General features: G+C 35.0%; 1 protein-coding gene across 4 annotated transcripts; it reads right to left on the bottom strand.

The window, feature by feature from the left end:
- Positions 1-1,300: 1,300 nt before the first annotated feature.
- On the bottom strand, positions 1,301-18,333 carry LOC133688740 (CHD3-type chromatin-remodeling factor PICKLE-like). Of its 4 annotated transcripts, none has more exons than XM_062108340.1 (31): positions 18,179-18,333; positions 17,695-17,841; positions 16,159-16,296; positions 15,914-16,068; positions 15,484-15,645; positions 14,225-14,466; positions 14,017-14,112; positions 13,778-13,914; positions 13,492-13,704; positions 13,307-13,414; positions 12,529-12,579; positions 12,319-12,418; positions 11,274-11,416; positions 11,085-11,188; positions 10,574-10,712; positions 10,281-10,450; positions 9,801-9,867; positions 9,571-9,693; positions 9,003-9,112; positions 8,835-8,916; positions 6,792-6,998; positions 6,103-6,253; positions 5,917-6,022; positions 5,743-5,817; positions 5,186-5,247; positions 5,013-5,089; positions 4,645-4,775; positions 3,233-3,614; positions 2,505-2,640; positions 2,177-2,250; positions 1,301-1,996 (listed from the first exon to the last, which is right to left on the bottom strand). In XM_062108340.1, the coding sequence occupies exons 2-31, from the start codon at positions 17,836-17,838 to the stop codon at positions 1,469-1,471; spliced, it is 4,413 nt and encodes a 1,470-aa protein (XP_061964324.1). In that variant the 5' UTR covers positions 17,839-17,841; positions 18,179-18,333; the 3' UTR covers positions 1,301-1,468. The 4 variants fall into 4 exon arrangements, with proteins under 4 accessions (XP_061964324.1, XP_061964323.1, XP_061964320.1 ...); XM_062108339.1 differs by lacking the exon at positions 18,179-18,333 and adding an exon at positions 18,022-18,172; XM_062108336.1 differs by lacking the exon at positions 18,179-18,333 and adding an exon at positions 17,948-17,967.
- Between the last annotated feature and the right edge of the window lie 2,013 nt (positions 18,334-20,346).

Here is a 20,346-nt window from a genome sequence, read left to right as displayed (position 1 = left end):
AGCCATGCTTATATAATATGTCTTGTAGCTCTCCATGAATCTTTTTAGTTGATGGTGTATCATTTTTTTAGTGAAATGACACCTTGTATAAAAAATTGTTAGTCCTTAAATCACAAGGAGTGTGAAATTAGCATTCTAAGCATAGTTATTAAACCCGATCTGGTTTAGCAGGGTAACTTAGAAAATTCACGATCCAGAACCTTTCCAGTTCAAATTTCAATTTGAATAGAAAAAAACATTAACTTGACCAAATTTAATTAACTTAATGGTTGACTCATGACATTACTAAACTTGTCTTAGTTAATATTAAGAATTTTTTTAAAAAAAATGAAACAACGCTGTTTTGATAAAAAAAAATTAACACGAGTTGTTCCATAACCTATGAAATTGACCCAGCAACCTAGTAACCCAATTCTTTTCTAGGTCATACCTGAGGCCGACAACTATGATTGAAATAGCTTTTCACTTGAAGTAGGTGTTAGTACTTAATGCTGAAATTGCAAAAGTAGAAAAGACATTGGCATTTGATAAACCTTTCTATAATGTAATGATGCACCACTCTCACCTTATTCTGAGTCTCGCTCCTAGGAATGGCATTTCATAAACCTTTCCGGTTGTGTATTGGGAATAATTGCAGAGAATCGTTCGGTAACACTAGCACTTCTTCCTATGACCATCCCACGAAACTCTTTCATTCATCAAAGTTTAAGTTGATATCAGATGATCATCCCAAGAAACTCCGAACTTGTTCGTGTTTCGCTCCTGGCCAATGGCTTCCTTTCCGGTTATGTTCTGGGAATAATTGCACGAAATGATATGATAAACACTTCTTCCTATTTCTCAATGATATCAGACGATCATCCCACAAAACCCTTTCATTTCATACATGTTAAGTTGATTATTTACTCTTTCTTTTGCTATACTGCTCCTGTCAAAGAAGACATTTGCGATCCTTCTTCCTAGCCTCTGTGAAAGAAGGTACTGCTTTAATAGTAAAGGTGCTCTCCTTCAATGATTGGAACTTGACTAGCTGGGAGAAATCTGATTCGAGTTACACTCCTTGCCTAGCTCCTTGAAGCAGAATGAAACCCAGCTATTAATTAATAAAGGCGTTCCTAAGCCCCATGGATGAAAAAACATTACCTTACATCACCTTGGAGTCAGTTGAAGCTGTGGGAAAGTAGTAGGCATAAGCAATGACAATGATATTAAATTTATCGAGCAGGCAGCTGAAATCTAGTGGAAATATAAGCTGCATTGTTAGCCAATGAAGTGCATAAAATCTCAAGCAATACCAAGATTTGCTAAATATTAAGAAATACTTGATTTTTGTAAAAGAACTGCACGATTTGAAAAGAGTACTTGAAGAGTACAGTTTAACTCTTACTTATTTTTGGCTAAAGCCTGTAAAACTAGTTTGTTAGCTAAAAAGAACATGAAAAGGTTACAGGTATTCCATTTGTATGTATCAATCTAAAACGATCACCCCCGAATTTGATTTCTCTGTGGTTTCATTTTCATTTGATACAGCATCAGTGTTGGTGTCAGTACCATTACTTGTATCGACCATTTGCACATCCTTTTCAGATGTCCCTGTTGAACACATAGGTTCTTTTGGAGGCGTAACTGGGTCTGCAGAATGTGGAGCTTCTTCATCCGAAGATGCAATGGTTTCTTCCAATTTTGGCTCTGTCGTTGCCTCTTTCATTTCAACATCTTCCACAGCAGCAGCATTGTCGTTATTCTCCTTCTGTTGGCCAGATGGTGAATGAAGTTTAGCCTGATTGCTCTGTGATTCACCTTGCACATGTTTGTTCGATCCCAGAGTACCTTGTTCCGAAGTAGATTTTTGTTGTAAAGGAGAGAGAATTTGATTCATCTGTTCAAAAATCATCTCTAATGGCTGAAGGCCCTGTCTCAACTTGAGACTTGCAGGGTGGTTGGTTAAGGATATCTGAATTGTTTCATGAACATTTTGCTCCAACACCGTGCACATCTGCCAGGAGAATCAGAAAAGACAATGTGTTAATCCTCACATGGCTTTGGCTCAACCACTACCACTAGTGTGTGAATTGTGTCCAATTTCCATCTCAAGTGTTTCCTATCTGGTACATGATACAAATCCCATCCATTGAACATAACATGGAGAATCCAAATGAATTAGCAGAAGATTTACCTTGTTATAATGCTCAGCCAATGCCAATCTATCAGGATTGTCATCACAAGCAGCTGCTGAAATTTCTTCTGATCCTGCATAGAAAGATTATTGGTCATCCATGAAATTGTTGATAATTAATCAAACCGATGTCACCTATAATCTGATTCAAATGTTGATAATTAATCAGGATATGTTTATATAATATCATTCAAATGTCTGCCACTCTATCCTGTAATAATAGTACATTAATAATGAACTTCCCTTCAGAAATCTCTCAATTTCTTTTTCAGCAATCTCAAATTTGGTAATCTGAAGAGCAATAATTTATAAACAAACATGAACTTACCAATTGGTTCCATCTGAGGCAACTGGTCAATCATTTGAGCATTGATCTCTATGGAGCCTAAACTTGAGCTGTCAGCAGCCTTTGTTTCACCATCAGCCTCTTCACTTGTAATCTCATTTGGTTTTATATCACCACCCTGTGAGCATAAACAAGGGGGGTAAAGGAACTTGTGTGTCTAGAATCAATTCAAGTATCATATCAATACAAGCACCGAATACACAATTCTACTGTTCTATAAGCTCTTCCTCATGAACTGCTATAAAATAGAGAATATCTTGTGTTCTGTACCAAGAGTGCAAGGATATTGACTGGCTCTAGAAATATAAGGCTGTGTGGATTAAGCCACAGAATTTCCATATCTCAGTCAAAATCATTTAACAGAAAGAGCAAGCTGTCAACGGAAAAGAAAGAGGAAGACTCATGTGTCATTAATACTGTTGCAACGTGTTGCACAATCAATTGACAAAATAACTGCCTAAATCTAATTGGTAACAGTGGATAAGGAATACCCAGCAATGGTCCTCCTTGAAACCAAACTCTCGCTGGAGTTAAGATGTTCTAGCTTATAACTTAGCTATTCTTTTTCCTAGTATATGAAATATTGCAATTTAAATTAGATTTCCTAAAAAATTGATTGCATCCAAAATTTTAGTCCTTTGAATTTAAATCTATCTGAAAATGCAAAAATAGTCATCGTATAGGAAACAAAGAAAATCAAAATCACTTACAAAGTAAATTTTCTGGTACTCCGCATTGAGTCCTCTCTCCAAAAGCAGCACTCTTTTCTTAATGAACTCTACCTGTCGTCTCTGCATATCTCTAAAATGAAATAATATAGATGAATCTTGATATAACAGTGCTGGGTTTGCAGCATCAGTTGTCCCCTGAGCAACATCAGCTGCTACATCATTTCCAGTAACATTTGCCTGTGCCTGGGTGCTAGGAGCTTCTGCATTCGCAATGTTAGAAGTAGAACCATTTTGTGCTTGAGCAACTCCTTGCCCAAGGACAGGTAGTCTTATACAAGGAAGATTCAACTCTTTACAGATTATCTCTTGAACCTTCAAGTCCTTGTCATCAACAATAGCTTGCCATCTTCCATACCCATGCCTAGAAAGTAGATGACGACCAAAAACAAAGATCTTCATAACTGACTAAATTAATAATGTATTCAGCATGCAAATCTAGTTCACATAATACAGAGAAAGCACTTGTTTTTCAGCCTAGTGAAGCATCTTTGCATCCATTTCCAAGGCCAAGTAGTACCCTGCCACATGAGGGGCTAGAACTCAGGTACGAGTCCCTGCTTCGGGTGGAATGGGGGCTTTTGGCACATTGTTTATAAATTAGGTATCTTTATTTTTATACACCTATCATGAGATGTTTGATGTGAAGCATATTGCAATAGTGAAACATATTTCCATGAATACCTACAAAAGGACCAAATTACACCAGGTGTATAACCTAAGCTCTTTTGTGCCTCTTTTTATCAATAACTTTCTGCAAAAATCATATCCCTCACATCCACAACAGATTAATCTCCTTCCCATTCCAGATATGCACCAACTATTCATATTTTTTATAATTTAGTAGCTTTGATGGAGGTATTTGAACATTTAACTTTCAACCTCCTCTTTATGTAAGAGAGGCATGGCTACAAATTAGGCTGCACCTCAGGCACCCTAGATCCCATGCATCACTCTCCCCAAGGTAAAGTCTATTGGAGTTTAGGTTTGCCTATCCTATGCAGTGCTTTGATTTTATTATTCTTTCCTATACTATCCAACTATATCTCCATAAGAAGCAATATATCAAATATTTTAATTCTGATCTAAATAGGTACAGGGAAACTAGGATGAGAGTGAAAGTCCTAGAATGGGTCAGACAATGTTCAGCATATTCGTCAAATCTTTAATTTGTACAAAAACTTTAAGTCCTGGTGCGTGCACATTCACATAAGACGGGAGATAGAGAACTTAAGAGACAAGCAAACTCAACCCAAATTAACAAAGCCTCAGGACAAAACTAGTTGGGTCTATCTATTTAGAGGCAAACAAAGGCAGAAATGCAGAAAAAGTGATCATGTATAAATATTTCAACAGATAAAAGTGATGTAACAGACAGTAATGAGAAGGCATACTTCAATACTGCATGAAGTAACAATGAATCGTGCTCTTGTTTCCAAAATTTTCCACTCTTCAGGCCTGGGTAGCGCAGTATAATGTCATCTGTGAAAAGGGCGCTACCTGGGTTCTCTGATGCAAACCTCGCCTATCATTTCCAAAAACACATCAAAATATATCATTTGACTAATAGGAGAAAAAATGGTGGGGTATAATGCCCATTCTTCTTATCTTAGCAAATGCACAAGGAAAGCACTCCTGTCATGCCTTTTTCAGCTTTAAGCACCTTCAAAAAGGCAGGCCCAAAAGAGGGGAGAAAGAGAGACCAGGTGCGAAGAATTTAAAGTAAAATTAAAGAAACATGACTTTCAACTTGCAGACTCACCTTATCCCTTATCAAAAGCAGGACAGCAATCCTAACAAGTACGTCTTGTATTCTAAGACCCTCTTTAGGAACACCGTCTACAATCAAGATCATAGATAGTGAACAAAGCAAACATAGCACATTAACAGCGCAAAAAAAATCAAATTAAAAGCTACCATGTGAAGATTAATCACCTGAAAAATTTGGTGAGTCAGTTAGATCTTCCGCTATGTGAGTCAAGAATAATCGCCCATAACTGAAAATAGGAGATGGAAATACCATTTATGAAAACAACAATAAACTAGTGTATAAAGTATTAAAGTTGGGTCCCGAAAAAAAATACAATAGTTAGCTCTCTTTAAGCAATGACCAGGGTAGCTTGTAAATGATATGTAGGGAACAAAAATAGTGGATTGACAAGATAGGAGATCTAAAATGTATATAGTAACTGCATACTCTGTGAAATGAGGTTCCTAGATATGCAAGAAATTAAGGAAAATATATACTTCAATAGCTTCCAAACAAAATCAAATCTTGTTGCCTTGAAACTAAACAGTGTATCTTCTAGCAACTATGAGTGCATGCATACAAATGTCATCCAATCCAAACCAAAAAAAATAAAATTCAATAAGAATGCAAGATGTGAGTCATATGACAAAGATGATGCTGTTATTACAGGTTTTGAACATTAAGTTGCTATAAATCCCTAGCACATATTTAACCAATAAAAGGTAAAGGTAATGTTCAATACTTTTCTACTTCTTCATATGTCTTCTGTTTCAAACGAGAGGCAAACTCCTTCCAGTCATAGTCCCCAACCCCAAACCTGCAATATAAAATTTATGTGAATGCTGGTGCAGAAACATTTTAAAAATTTCATTAACCACAGGAACATTGTTCTTATTTTCTCAATGTAAGATCTAACCTCATCAAGATTTGTACAAAGGCAGCCCTCTGATTTTGTTTAAAACCCAATACTCTGAATGATCTTCCTTCACCTTCCATCAGAGGAATTGGTTCTGTATTATCCACTGCAAACCAAAATCAGTATATCATCAATTTCTGTCACTAATTCATCAGAAACAAACTAGGAAGGAAAAAAAAATACCACCTCGAGCTTTCTTCTTATAAGGCCTTCTTACTGTCTGAATTCCTGATGATGTTGTTTCACCATCAGTCAACTCAGCTTCATAATTGTCATCCTCACCATCAGAGCTTACATCTTCTAGACCAGCAAGGTCATCATCTTCAACAGACACCATCTGAATCAGATGAAAATAAACCAGTTAATCTCATTTCCAAAGTCTCCAAAATAAAAGTGCTCTGTACAATTCAAAGAAGCCAAAATGTATGAGCTAGTTAACATGTTTAAGCCTAAAAACACTTCTTTTTCAAAATTAACTATTGTGAAACTTAGTTATTGTGCTTGGAGGGCTGAATTTGTCAAAACATTTAAATCTACACCCTAATATCATTCGAAATCTGACCCAAAAGAATCAGATACTTTCGCATGATGGGTCCCACACCACGCCACAGTTACATATTGCTTCAAACAGAGTTTTGTTTTGCAAGTTTACAATTATTCCCTTTACTACTAATGGGAAAAAATGACAAAGAAAACAAAAGGAAATTTTGAACTCCCACTTTTAGTAGATTTGAATTTAATTTTTGACCAAACTGGTTCCATACTGGCTGCAAGTGAAAAATAGCATACAATCTCATACCAAGTAAATTTAAATTCTTGATGATAACAAGCAGATGTGTTTTACCAAATATGATAGAAAGAGAACAAAACAATACCTGCTTACGGCTTCTCTTTCCTTTGCCCAAGGCATTAAACTCCTCAACTTTGTGCACTTCATAACTGTCTTTCAGCAACTCTTCCCAATAGTTTGTTTTTTCAATTTTTTCAGAATTGTTTATGGTGGATCTCATTTCCATGGCTGCCTTTTGAGCTTCCTCCTCTGCGGCAGCCTCTGCTTCGTCAATATACTCAAAATTTGCAACCTAAAGCACACAAAATGGTATTTTCCAATCAGAAGCAATTCAGAAAAATGTAATTCAGAAATCAGACAGCACAGAACACAAGAATATAGAACCAATTCAGTTCTATGAAAAAGTTGCAGTAACAATTAAAGATACGATCTTCAATACAGTATTTTGCATTAGAAACCATTCCAAACATGGCTGAATACTCAAACTATAAGCAATGCATGACACAAGCCCTGTATCTGGGATTCACTGTACTCCTCATCAAGAGTTCAGCCATTCATTGACTTGATACAATTTTACCTATCATATACCAGGGGTGCATTTAAAATGATGGGTCACTTCGCCTTGTCATAATCAGTTAGAGAGAGAATCTAGGAAAGAAAAGATCTGCCAAAAGGATCTAATTCTCTTGCAGTCCGACTGCATGAAAAGACCCTTGCCCTTGATGATCTACCAAAATTTGTTAAATGAAACTAGATCATTCACACTGCTCCCCTTGCCTAATATCCATGTATATAAGGAACAACGTTATCAAAAACTGCAGCCTTACAAGAGATTTCTCAATATGGTTTGAACCTCACTCCCAAAGGAACACCAAACTTCCTAAAAAGTCTTTGGACAAAATTCTTGAGTGATGCAAATGCAGATTTAAAATCAAAACTCAATTAATATGAACTCCACAAACCCCAACAACTAATTAACATTTCAGCCACAGTAAGATAAAATTCCAGACACACACAGAGGGAGATGGAGATGGAGGGAACGAGATGGAGACGGAGGGAAGGAGAGAGAAGAGACAGTGAATTTATGTCTGCCTTGTCTTCATGTATAATGAAAGTAACAGGTTATAAAAGTTTCAATAAGGTTTAGATTTGATTTTTAATGACTACAATTCCAATTATTCTTAGAATTTGGCAAGTTTTTATCAGAAAGAATGCATATAGAGTAATAATACGCCTATGATAAGTATCACAGATATAGCCAGAAGAGAGTATCTGCAGAGAGGGAAAACATAAATGATGACCATGATTTTAATCTTAATTGCCATGTGGTCACTAAAAGCATATAAGCTTTCTTTGTTCTTTTTTAATCTTGGTAAAGAGGCATCCCAGGCTCTTTGAGCATTCAATGAGACCCAGAAACATGTAACTGAAAGGTGGGACAACCAGAAAAATTCCTCAGGGCTGACCACCACAGGGGTTGTGGTGAATTCAACTCTATAGCAAACATAATATTTTCTCAGAACAAGTAGATGATATAAAAATAAGTTGGTGTGACAAGTAACAGTACAAAAACCTAAAGTGACCATCATAAATAAATGTGAGGCAAGGACAAAAAGAGTCCAATAATCATGGTAGGATAACTAGAAAGGATGACTAGGAAAATGCCAAAAAGGCATCCAGGGAAGCTATGTGAACCAGATGTATATTCAGACTGCTATAAAGGCAATGTAACATGGTTAGTGGAAGTGGATGCTAAACCAATCTTTAAAAGCATCAGCCTAAGATAGCTAAGATTAATGAAAAACAATGTGAAATGTGGTGAGGAAGATAAAACATGCGTTGCATAATTACTTCCCCTTCCATTATGCTTCCAGCACATGCACTAAGCTAGTCCACAGCTTGTCTTCTAACAGGAAAACATAGTTTTCTTCTTTTAATGCATCAATCGGAAGAGTGAGGTAATATACGTGTGGAATAAAACTGTCTACACAGGAAAGGAAAAACAATTGCAAAATAGAGCAAGCCTATTCTATGGTTGCTACAGAGCAAGATCATGTCTTCACAGAAAATCACCACAAACACACCTCAACAAATAACAGACAAAAGCATTGTAGTTAAAAAAAAACACCTTAAACGCCTTCAAAAATCCATCTTCCTCTTCATCATCCAATGATGTTTCTTCATCTCCAACTTGTTCACGGTCAAGTAATCTATTCAAGAAACAATGCAAACTACTACTTTTAGGAAACGTTTAAATTTGTAAAACACTAAGATACAAGCTGTCAAATGTGTTTACCGATCAATAGCAGCATCATCATAATGAATTTGACGTGATTTCCCTGCTTCATCATTCTCATCAGCAAAAAGCTCCTTTGAACCATATCTTATGATGTCATCTAACTCTTCCTAAAACAATATCATAATCTTTTCAGTGATTTCCTCAAATTTTAAACCCACACATTTGTCATTAGGTATTTTTTTTTTCCCATAATAAGAACACATATTGCAGTAACTTTTGTGTTGTAACTGCCCAAGAAATATACCTACATAAAGAATGTTGCGTGCATCAGTGCACCATAAACACAACAGCCAGCATTTTCTAAAAAACTGCCCAATATTGCCAAGAAAAAGGAATATAGTCTACTGATGAGTATATGGTGCTCTCAGTATAAGTTCTGCATGGTTCATATCTTTTTAGTTTTTGCCCCTAAACCATACTACAATATTAGCTATAATTAAATTGTGCCATCTCTGATCTGCAACTCAAATCATAATTTTCATTTAATTTAGCCCACACAAGCAACATAAGTTTCTATTATTACATACAAAACCAAAAGCCTTAACCAATGAAAAAAGATTCTTACCTGATTAATATTCTGTGCCTTCAGCCTCCCAACAACAAGGTGCTCTAAAACCATTTTCTTCTTAGTCAGTTGCATCATCCGTTCCTCAATAGTTCCTCGGGTTATGAGCCTATAAATCAATACCTGCAACACCAAAACAACACTTCAGTGTAAACAAATAACAAACAAGCAACCAAACAACAGCAGCAGCAACAATAGTTATCTATGACATCTTGAGCATAAATTTTAACCTTGTTGGTTTGCCCAAGTCGATGTGCTCTAGCCATTGCTTGAAGATCAGCATGGGGATTCCAGTCACTAAAAAGCCAAGAATAATATGTTCAGTGAATTGAAAATCAAAGAAAAGGAACGAAAAAGAAAAGGAACCAGAAAATCATTACAAACCCACAGGACAAATTGCAAATTTACAACTTTTTGAGTTTCAAAATCCAGAGCACCCGAAAAGTATTTTGATCTTTCGAAAACATAGCCATTAGAGATGTCAGCAAATTGAAATAAGCATAGTGATAGTGCCAAATCTTGTCTCGGTCAGGTTACAAAAATTCAGAAAACACCAGATTCCAATCACCATAAATTTTATTACCATCATACCACCCTTAAACATGTAACTACTACTCTACCAACATTTCCACATCACCTGCTTTCTCATTATCACTTAAAAAAGGAATAACAAAAATGAAAATAAAAATATTCAAATGAAAACAATCAACCTATCATATATAATAACAGTATCAGCAGTTGCAAGGTTTATTCCCAGTCCTCCGGCTCTAGTTGAGAGAAGAAAGCAAAATCTTGATGAATTTTTGGCATTAAATCGATCTATGCGCACTTGTCTCTCAGCTCCACCAACCTTTCCATCTATCCGTTCATACATCCATTTCTGACCACAGAAACAAAATGAATGATAAAAGACTGAAACAAATAATGCATATATCTCAACAACCTATCACTGCAGCAGACAAATACATATTAAGAGTGTGACAAAATAAGAACATGCTGATACCTTATGAGTGCAGTAATCTTCCAGCAAGTCCAGCATGTGCTGAAATTGTGAGTAAATGAGAACTCTATGCCCTTGTTCTTTAAGTCTCACCATCAGTTTGTCCAACAGTTGCAATTTCCCAGAAGTTTCAAGGAGCTGCCTGCCACATAGTTAATAAAACGAGAACAAAGGGAGCACAAAAAAGATCAGCAAATAAAATAGAGTGCTTATAACCACTGAAAAATATCTTTATACACACTGAAACAACAGGGTACAGAATTAAATTTCAAATAGGCAGCCAAAAATGAAATGAAACTTCAGATGAAGCCATCTGCTGCCTCTCAAGCAAATTACACTGGCAGAACAGGCAAGGAAGATAAAGATTCTTTATCTTTATAAAGAAGATAAAGAATATGCCCAATCATAATGTAAAGGCACCACATGCATAACTGGAAATGTATCTGTGTAAATGCACATGTGAATGCACTTGCACAAACACACAAGTATGAATACATAGAATTAAACTACATACCTGAAAGATTCATTGGTATCTTCAATATCCGGCTCCACTCCTTCTAACATATAAGGATGACAACAGAGTTTGCGCAATTCCATAACCACATTGATAAGAGAAATCTGGTCAAGAAAGATCCAAGGACAGTAATATGTTAGGTTGAAATACATTAAAATAGCTTCATTTCACTACATTAATAAACTGCACCTGTGCACCACCACGTCGAGTTAGTATTTGATAGTTGCGAGTCAGAATGGCCTTGTAATATTCTTTCTGCTTGCTACTTAGTTCAACACGTAGAATGAGTTCCTTCTTAGGAGGTAGCTCTTTCATGACATCCTTTTTAACCCCTATAGGAGCAACACAAATTTGCACCCACATTCTCATCAATGCAAAAAAGATTTACAGAAAAGGAGATGAAAACCATCCTTTTGCTTCAGCAGGCCACAAAACAGACAGCAACAGCAAGAGAGAGAGAGCCCTTGAAATTGCATATTTAACAATTAAAAAAAAAAAAACTACCAGAGCAAATGCAATAGATAGGGCACACCCACTTCATGGAAAACAACTTCTGTCTCCCAAAACAAAGCTAAAGCCTTCTTCAAGTCATAATATACAATAAGAAAAGTTTTTTTGTAAGAACATGCATTTGTTCTTTTCATATTTGTATTTCTTTTCTTGCGGATGGAAACAAAGTGAAACCACAGGTGTTTCAAAATATAGGACAATACAAATCAAAGAAATAAATGTAAGTGTACAAACAAAATAGCAAATCAGCAACCCAGCTCCTCGAAAGAAAGTGGAAAAATATACCATTTCAATTACCTGTAGTTTCTCAATGGAGGAAAACAAAAACCAGGTAATGCTAATGTGCTGACAAGTGAAAAAAAATGAGAAAAGACTACAGAGGGGCATATTTTTCAGATGGTTTTCTGTGTTAGACATAACAATTCATATATTAGTTCAAGATAGGAAACTACAAAAAAAAAAAAACTGGTTGAGAAAGTACGACCCTAAGAGAAATCAAATGCTAAAACAGAAGAGGCATCCACCAAATAGTCAGATAACACCTCATTTGGCAGGATTTGGCACCTTCATGTTCAAAAAGAAGACAGAAAAGGTTCAGAGTTACAAAAAAGAAACACTTTTGATTGACACACCTAGCATAAAATCGTGGATACCAATAGCCCTGGAAATCCAACTAATCAAATGAGGTGCAAGTATATCACATAGAAAAGTTTTGAGATTTTACTTCTGAGGAGATGGGGAGCCAACATTTTATGAAGTCTCAAAATCTGCTCCTCTTGATTTATATCCTTAAACTCCTCTTGGAATTCCTCTAAACTTGCAAACTGCAAAGATTTTGACCAATAAGAGGAAAAGGCCTTTCAATTTACCAATGGGCTCTTATAACCTATCATGATCTAAGAAAAATCTTATGCAGAGTAGCACACATACTAACCTTCCCAGCATCAAGGAAATGCATGAGCATGAAAAGTTCATCCAGATTGTTCTGAGCAGGTGTCAAATGAGTGCTAGTAAGTTAGACAATTCAACAAAAACATATGTAAACAGTATAATTAAGTTGTAGAATATACCAAAAGGAAAAGGCATGAAAAGAAGGCTAATGGGCCATTCATATGATGATGGGAGGGCACTGCACATTAGTTTCTATCCAGATTTGCAAGACAAATATTTGCTTCTAAGCCTATGGCATGCATAAAGAACTCGCAAAACTAAAGCAATAAGATGGAGCTCTATAATCCATAAGAAAGAAAGTGAAACATGCATCCATACTGTGTTGCAAAAGTGCTGGTTTTGTTGATTAGACAGACCAAATCTGCCCATCTGCCAGTTTTCAAATTCAGTAAGCTAACTTTGCAACATGATTAAAATCACCAACAGATACTCCCTTAAATGCTCCAGAGGCAGAACATCAAAACAAATGATGGGATGCAAGTTAAACAAAAGAACACTTGACAAGCCTTTCAGTTATTGGCACACTTAGTGATTTCATACCCAGTGGTTTCGCTTAAGAAATACAAATCCAGACTGGAATCAAGAGAAGCAAAAAGGCTTTTACATTATATAATTGGTTTAAGAACATGGGCATACAATAAAGCATTTTTACTTTTCAATTTTATTCTGATATTGGTACTTATTATATGCAAACATTATTCCCCAGCAAAAAGCAATAATCTTAAGTCCATGAGATTCAATAGCATCATTAGACGACAAACCTGAAGAGGGGTTCCAGTCAAAAGCACACGATGGTTACTACAGTACTGCTTCAGCGAGAGAAACAATTTAGAGTCCTTGTTTTTTAGACGATGACCTTCATCAACAATCTATATGTAGATGTCAGTGTTAAGTAGCAATAACATGAGGGGACTAGCACAGCACTCATTGAGCCATAGAATGTTACCATGCATTCCCACTTTATTGGTTTCAGCGATGTTGAGTCCAAGTTAATCATCTCATAAGACGTTAGAAGCACATCAAATTTTATTCTATCTTGCTTGCTTTCAGTAACAACTTGACCAGATTTCTTTTTCTTGATCTTCTTGTGATTTTTGGGATAGTAAAACTCATATTCCCTTATGACAGCACGAGCTTGTGCGGAGCCAACATACATAACCTGTACAAGAGAAACTTCCACTCAGTGTTTTCTTACCAATGAGTAAGATAACTGAAGAGTTCCGTGTACATACAACATTCATTTGAGGTGCCCATGTTGCAAATTCACGTTCCCAGTTTCGCAATGTTGAAAGTGGAGCTACTACCAGATACGGAGAGATGCCCTCTTCGCGAAGAGATGCTAAAAATGCAATACTCTGTATAGTTTTCCCTGTAATCAAACAAAAGAGGGGTGGGATGTGAATACATTGGCAAAAACAATGACAAGCTATCAGTGCAAAGACAACAACACAAAAAAATAAAGCAGACTCACCAAGGCCCATCTCATCAGCAAGTATTACATGTGTTTGTTTGGACCAAGAAAAACGTAAGAAGTTCAGCCCTTCTAACTGATAAGGATGCAATGAGCCTTCAATTACAGAAAAAAAGAGCACTCAGGAATCAACAAAAATTCAACCAAGTAAATCTTAATAAACAAGTATGCTAGGTTTCAAGAAGGAAGAAAGACATGAACAATGTACCTCCAGAAAGAAATTCAGGACTGTGATCACACTGTTGAAATTCTTTTGATTTCTTCTTTGAATCATTAGCATCTTGAAGGCTGCTCTTTTGCTTGCTCGGTTTGTGAGACCTAGATTGAATTTTATTAAATTTTTCTATTTCAGGCTGAAATGCAGATACATCTGATTCAAATTCCCAGTAACATTCATCGTAAGGGAGTTCCTTGTACTTCACAAGATATTCCTTCTCATCCTCATCTCCCCTGAAGCATGCAACAGTGTCACATTCAAGAATCGTGTGACTCAAACAATTTCAAAAGAAAAGAAAAGCTGAAATAGCATATCTAAACAGCCAAATCACACCAGTGTTATCAAGAAATGCAGCAAGTAATAACAGGTGACTATATTATAAATGGTAAATTTCCACTGATACTTTTATGCTTTTATCTTTAATTAGTGATTTTAAAGTTCAAGACACAAGATGTACATAAGAAAAGCACCTCCTCAAGCCAAGGGGGCATCCTAAAAAATGTATTAAGATATAGTAAAGAGGTTCCAAAACAGAATGATGAGGGCAACAGGGAAAATCACATGGCTATGCAAAGATTAGCATCCATTCAAGCATCAAATTATTCTGCTGAACTGCCTTACATCCAAGGATGGATCCAAGCCCCCCTCATTGATATTATAACAATCTGTTTATTTTCTTTGAAAAGAGCATTTTTTATTTTTATTCCTAAATTAAAATTTGTTTCTTTTTTCCTCAAAACATTTTTCTCAACATACTCAACCTTTCATGTATGAACAGTTTCCCTCCACTACCTTAAAAAATGAACACATTTGATCCCTGAAAAGAGATTGTCTTTGCCCCTCAAAGCCCTCAATCCTGTATAGTCCCTAATTATGTCTAATCTTTAGATATGAAATTGTCAATGCTTGAAGAATAGGGATTATTATCTCCAACAACAAAAGTTCTGCTAAGAAACATGCATGTAAATTATTGTATTAGCAGATTAATTGCATGCTTCCATGTTCTCAAATATAATTAAAACATAGAAGCTCGCATACTTTTAACTTAACAGAAGTGAACTCCACAACATCGATTTTGATTTTCAACAAATAAAAAAATTCCTCACTTCAACGTTTGTTTTTAAATCTTTACAAACAATCAAACATAAGAATGAGAAAAGGCAGCGTAAAACCAAAACTACATTTTCTTTGTGTGTGTGTGTGTGTTGTGTGTTGTGTGTTTGTTTCATTAAAGTTTCAGATGAGTCAACCTGCAAGCAAGAATCCGATCAACAGTTGTCCATTCAGGTCGGATAGCAACAAATTCATCCTCGGAGTTGTTGTTTGATGCCATCTGACGATTGAAGTTGTTTACTTTAGTCTTCAGACGGGGATTTGACTTGAAAGCTTTTAAAAACTCTTTCTCAGGTACCCTGTGAGGAGTTGTGCAGGAGAAGATAACCAAAAGGAAAAAAGAAAAACAGCAAAGAAGTGAGCAAAAAATGCTGAATAGACAGGAAAAGGACAGCATTGACAAGAAAAAAATCCAAGAGAATATCATGCCAGGTCAAGCCTGGTCATGCTGTAGCAACAGCACAAAGGAGAACTTGAAAGCATTATAAAAGGATTGCAGAGTTAACATGTTATTTTACATGCAATTGTTCTTCATGAGAAAGTTGGAAATCATATAAACAATATTACCAAGTGCAATGTAGATAAGATAAGCCTTTCCACTTCACAAGATACTGTTTTACAAAAATTTGCTTTGAGCCCAGTTTAGAGGCATCGCTATCATCAGCAACAGTAGGGCGCATTTCACAGTCCAATAACTTATCGATATCATTCAGAGGGCTAACCTGCAGATGAAAGAATAGTAATTGTCAGTTATGAAAAGAATAATGTTGATGTAATAAACAAGAGTACCCAAGAGTGTCATGGAATCATACACATTCAGGGCACCTCCAATTGCTAGGAAAAGGAGCTTTTAGTGGTGGAAGCAGGCACTTGGAATGGTAAGCATATGTGCAGGTTTCACAATTCAGAAGATTCTCACTTTCTCCACAAGCTTGACAGGAATCCTCCTTCTGAATGAGAGGGAAGAAAGAAAGAGGAACTATTAAAGAAACATGAAGTTTGTAAAATTTTTAAGACTAAGAAAGACAATCATGGGAGGACAACCAAAGCACAGCATCTACATTCACTGGAAACAAGTGTGGGAGCATGGATATGAGAGATCTTTCAAATCAAATAGATAATCTGCCTCATGTTCAAAGCATGATTCTCCTCAGTTGTTTTGAAGCCCGAAGCCCTAAGCAACTAAACCCCCAAATCATAATTTTGTCTCTCTCTTTTGTATTTCATTGCATTGCATTTCCACACAAAAAATCATTAGTTTTTAAATCAATTTTAAGAAATACGCATTAATTTTCTCGGTTGCAGTCAAATATTTTCCTGTTCCATCACCTTCATCTTTAAGCTCAAGGTTTAACATGACAATTAATGAAGGCTTATTCAGTTAATCAACAAACTCCAATGAAATCGAGAAAAAAGAACACCAAAAACATGATGATATAACGATATCCTGGAATCAATAAAGATTGCCCACAAAAAGATCCAAACAAGCTTATCATTTCCTACACCACCCCAAACCAGAAAAAAAGAAAGGAGCAAAATGCTAATGAAAGTATGAAACTACTCCACAGTCGACAGCAATCCTCCAACCCAAGAAGTTTTCAACTCATTTTTGACAGGCTGTGTCTTTTATCCTGATTAAAGCAATCTAACTCATAACAATGAATAACTTCTACAAGGGCAATGGTAAAAGTAATGCAATGAAAAAAAATCTCTAATAGCAAAGTACCTCAAAATAGAACCAACCAACTCAAAGCAATCCAGTCATTGACCAGGATCTCATCAAACCAAGCACTAGACCAGCCACAGATTTAAAAAATAAAAAATAAAGGAAAAATCTGTGTGACTAACAACAGTCATAGGACAACAAAATTGCATTATTTTTTCTTCATTATTTCTACAGAATATAGTTCACTCAACTTGGAAATTACTGAACATGTCAACTTTATTTCTTCTGTAAACTAGCCCGTGCCAGTGCATGAAAGGAAGCCTTAAAAACATCATTAAAACATCCTTAAGAGCAACAAGTCAGCCACATTCCTGATCTTTTTGCATGAAAAATATCAAATAAAATTCATTTTGCTCGGGAATTTAACTCGTTTTCAGAAGTCAAAACTATAAAAAATAAAAACACAAAATTCACCTTAAAAACAAAAACAAAACAAAAATCCTTAAAAAATATTAAAATGTTAACGCCTCAACTATCTTAACCTCCAAGTGAAACTAGTAAAGCATCAAAGTCGGTAATTTACATCAACAGCAAGGTAAAAAGAAAAAAAAATCATTATCATCCAGCATTAAGAAAGTACACATTAACCTACAAGAAAGAAATGGGAAGAAAAGAAACAAACCGCGTCATCCCTGACAAATCTTTCAATTTTCTCCTGGGGATTTTTAGCTTTCCCGGAAACATAATCATCATCGTCTGATTCATCCAAGTTATAAACTGGCCTCCTTTCTGATCTAACACGTAGCCTCTCCACTAAGCTACTCATTTTCTGCAACCAGAACAAAAAAAAAAAAACTAAGACATCCCATTATCAAACACCACAAACTCAAGAATCATAAACAAAACAAAATAAAACAAGAGTACAAGAAACCAACATGGCACGTGCACCAATTCATGCAAGAACAAAAACCCACTTGCTAAAACAACAGAAATTATCAAAATTAATCACCATTTCAAGAATTAAAAGCCTTCTAGGTCAGTGGTTATTGAAGCAAAGTGTGTATCTTTATGTGTGTGGGTCTTTAAAAGCAAAAATGGCAAATGGGTTTTCACTCTTTTAAGAGAGGTTTTGTTAATAGAGGTTTTAGAGCAAGAGAGAAAATTACCGGTGGATCTGGGGATCCAACGTTGTGAAAAATCCTGGCTAGACCCAAAAGAACACCAAAATCGGAGTTGGGCTACACAGAGAAAACTAAAAATACGGTGCTAATGATGTCATGTCACCAAAGACAACGTTTTTTCTTTGGTTTTTTTTTAAACTGGAAGTACTGTTTATATGATAGCGAAGAATTTGCATCCGGTTTGGAGTGCGGTATGGCTTTGCTTTTTGGTATTTTTAAAAATATATTTATTTTAAAAATATTAAGTTAATATTTAAAAAAAATTATAATGTTAATGTGATGATATAAAAATAAAAAAATTAATATATATTTTAATAAAGATATTTTTAAAAACATACTCTACCGTAATATCAAAAATTATAAAAATTATTATTATAGGATTACCAAAGTATAGAGGGAGGGTGAGATGAAATCAAAGGGGTAAGGTAGTTTTTTTAGTTTAATTTTTCTAAGATAGTGTGATAGTTTTTGTTTTTTTATCAACAACAACAAAAAATTGATTTGGTTAATTAAATAATTTTTATTTTTTGTTTTAGATCTATGCATAATTATGTTTTGAACATTAGTTTTATAAAAGTTAAAGTAATCTATTTTTTTATGAGAACATGTTTTTTATTTATTTTACGTGTAAAAATTTATCTCATAATAGTTTTAATTGGACATATAATTTTTATAACTTATTTTTTTAAAATTACAATTGAAAATATTTTTTTAAAACTTATTTTTTAATAACAACAACTATAAAAACTATAATAGTGTCAAATATTTACTTCAATAGTGTTCAGAATTAGGATACTGAAGAGATTAGAGGAGCATGCCAAGTTTATTAACTCCGATTTTGTAGATTTACTAATGAATTGGACAGCTATTTCTTTCTTTTAATGGTAAGAGTCTGGTTGTGTTTTCATGTTTGGTAACAAGTTAATACGAGTTTTGTTAGTTTTTGGAACTGATTAAGTGAGTTAACAAGGTGATTAGGGTAATATAAGGGTAAAAATGAAAATAAAATGAAAAAAGAAAGGTCGTAAGTGTAGAGGGGCTTAATTGAAAAGAACTTAAGACATGAGGATTAAATCTTGCTTCTCCAAAAACTTGAGATAGTGATAGCCTTTACAAGACACTGTCTTCTTGATAGTCATAATCTGATCTTGTAATCTATAAGGGTTAGATAGTCTTTTTCAAACGACACTGGTATGTATTTTCGACATGGATGGTAATAAGAACCATATCACAATACGAGTGGATAAAAAATAAAGTTTATTAAAGCTAAATTAAATATTTATTTAATAATAAAATAATCCACTACTCTTCGTGGTAAGAACATGTAAGTCATTATATATCTAGCTATAATGCAATTTGAATTTTGTACTAATATCCAATGTAAATCAGGTGGATCTATGACAAAGTAATGGATGATATTTTTTAAAAATATTTTTAAATAAAAAATATATTGAAATCAAATTTTTTTAAAAAAATAATTTTAAAAAAATATATTGAAATCATATACTAGGTTATTGGATATGGAATGAGGATGGGCAGCTTATGATGGAAAGCTCAAAACCAATGTCAAGCCCTAAGCCATAACCCAATTAAGGGGAAGGCAAGCCTGTTTGCACAATTTTATAAACATTATTATTTTTTTAATTGAAAAACTAGTATGGTCAAGTGATGAACTCGGCTTGATCTAAATTAAGTTTTACCTTGAATCGTTTTGAATATCTACGCTTCTATACCTTGATGACTCGACCAAATCCAAGTAAGACTGGGGCCACTGGGCTCAATCAACTCAAAGTTTTTTTTTTTTTTAGAAAGATTTGATTAACTCGAAGATGACTCAACAACCTAGGCTCTAAACAGATCAGATCTTAAACGAGACTGATAACTGTAGAAAAAACTAACCACAACAGAGAGGTAGAGAACATAAAGAATCATTACAGAAAAAACTAAACCTTGTGGGATCTTGTCACATGCTACTGTGGACTTCAATAGAAAACCAGTTTTAGCCCCTTTTGATTTTTCTAGTATTTCTATAAGCTCTCTAGACATCTCTCTTTAGTTTTTTTCTTTTTTTCCTTTGCAGTTGTTAATGGCACCTGAGTGGTGAATCATGTGCGTCTTTCTTGTGATTATGCACTGACCTTTATGCATGTGGA

This window comes from Populus nigra, chromosome 3 (assembly GCF_951802175.1).
Source record: "Populus nigra chromosome 3, ddPopNigr1.1, whole genome shotgun sequence".
In the NCBI taxonomy this organism is placed as follows: Eukaryota; Viridiplantae; Streptophyta; class Magnoliopsida; order Malpighiales; family Salicaceae; genus Populus; species Populus nigra.
This window is presented reverse-complemented; position numbering and strand designations above follow the sequence as displayed.

Coding starts and splice junctions, on each gene's coding strand:
- LOC133688740 (XM_062108339.1), bottom strand. Junction 14,113..14,224: donor TCCTGAATTTCTTTCTGGAG/GTACATTGTTCA, acceptor CTGTAATTGAAG/GCTCATTGCATCCTTATCAG. Junction 9,113..9,570: donor AGGCACAGAATATTAATCAG/GTAAGAATCTTT, acceptor ATATTGTTTTAG/GAAGAGTTAGATGACATCAT.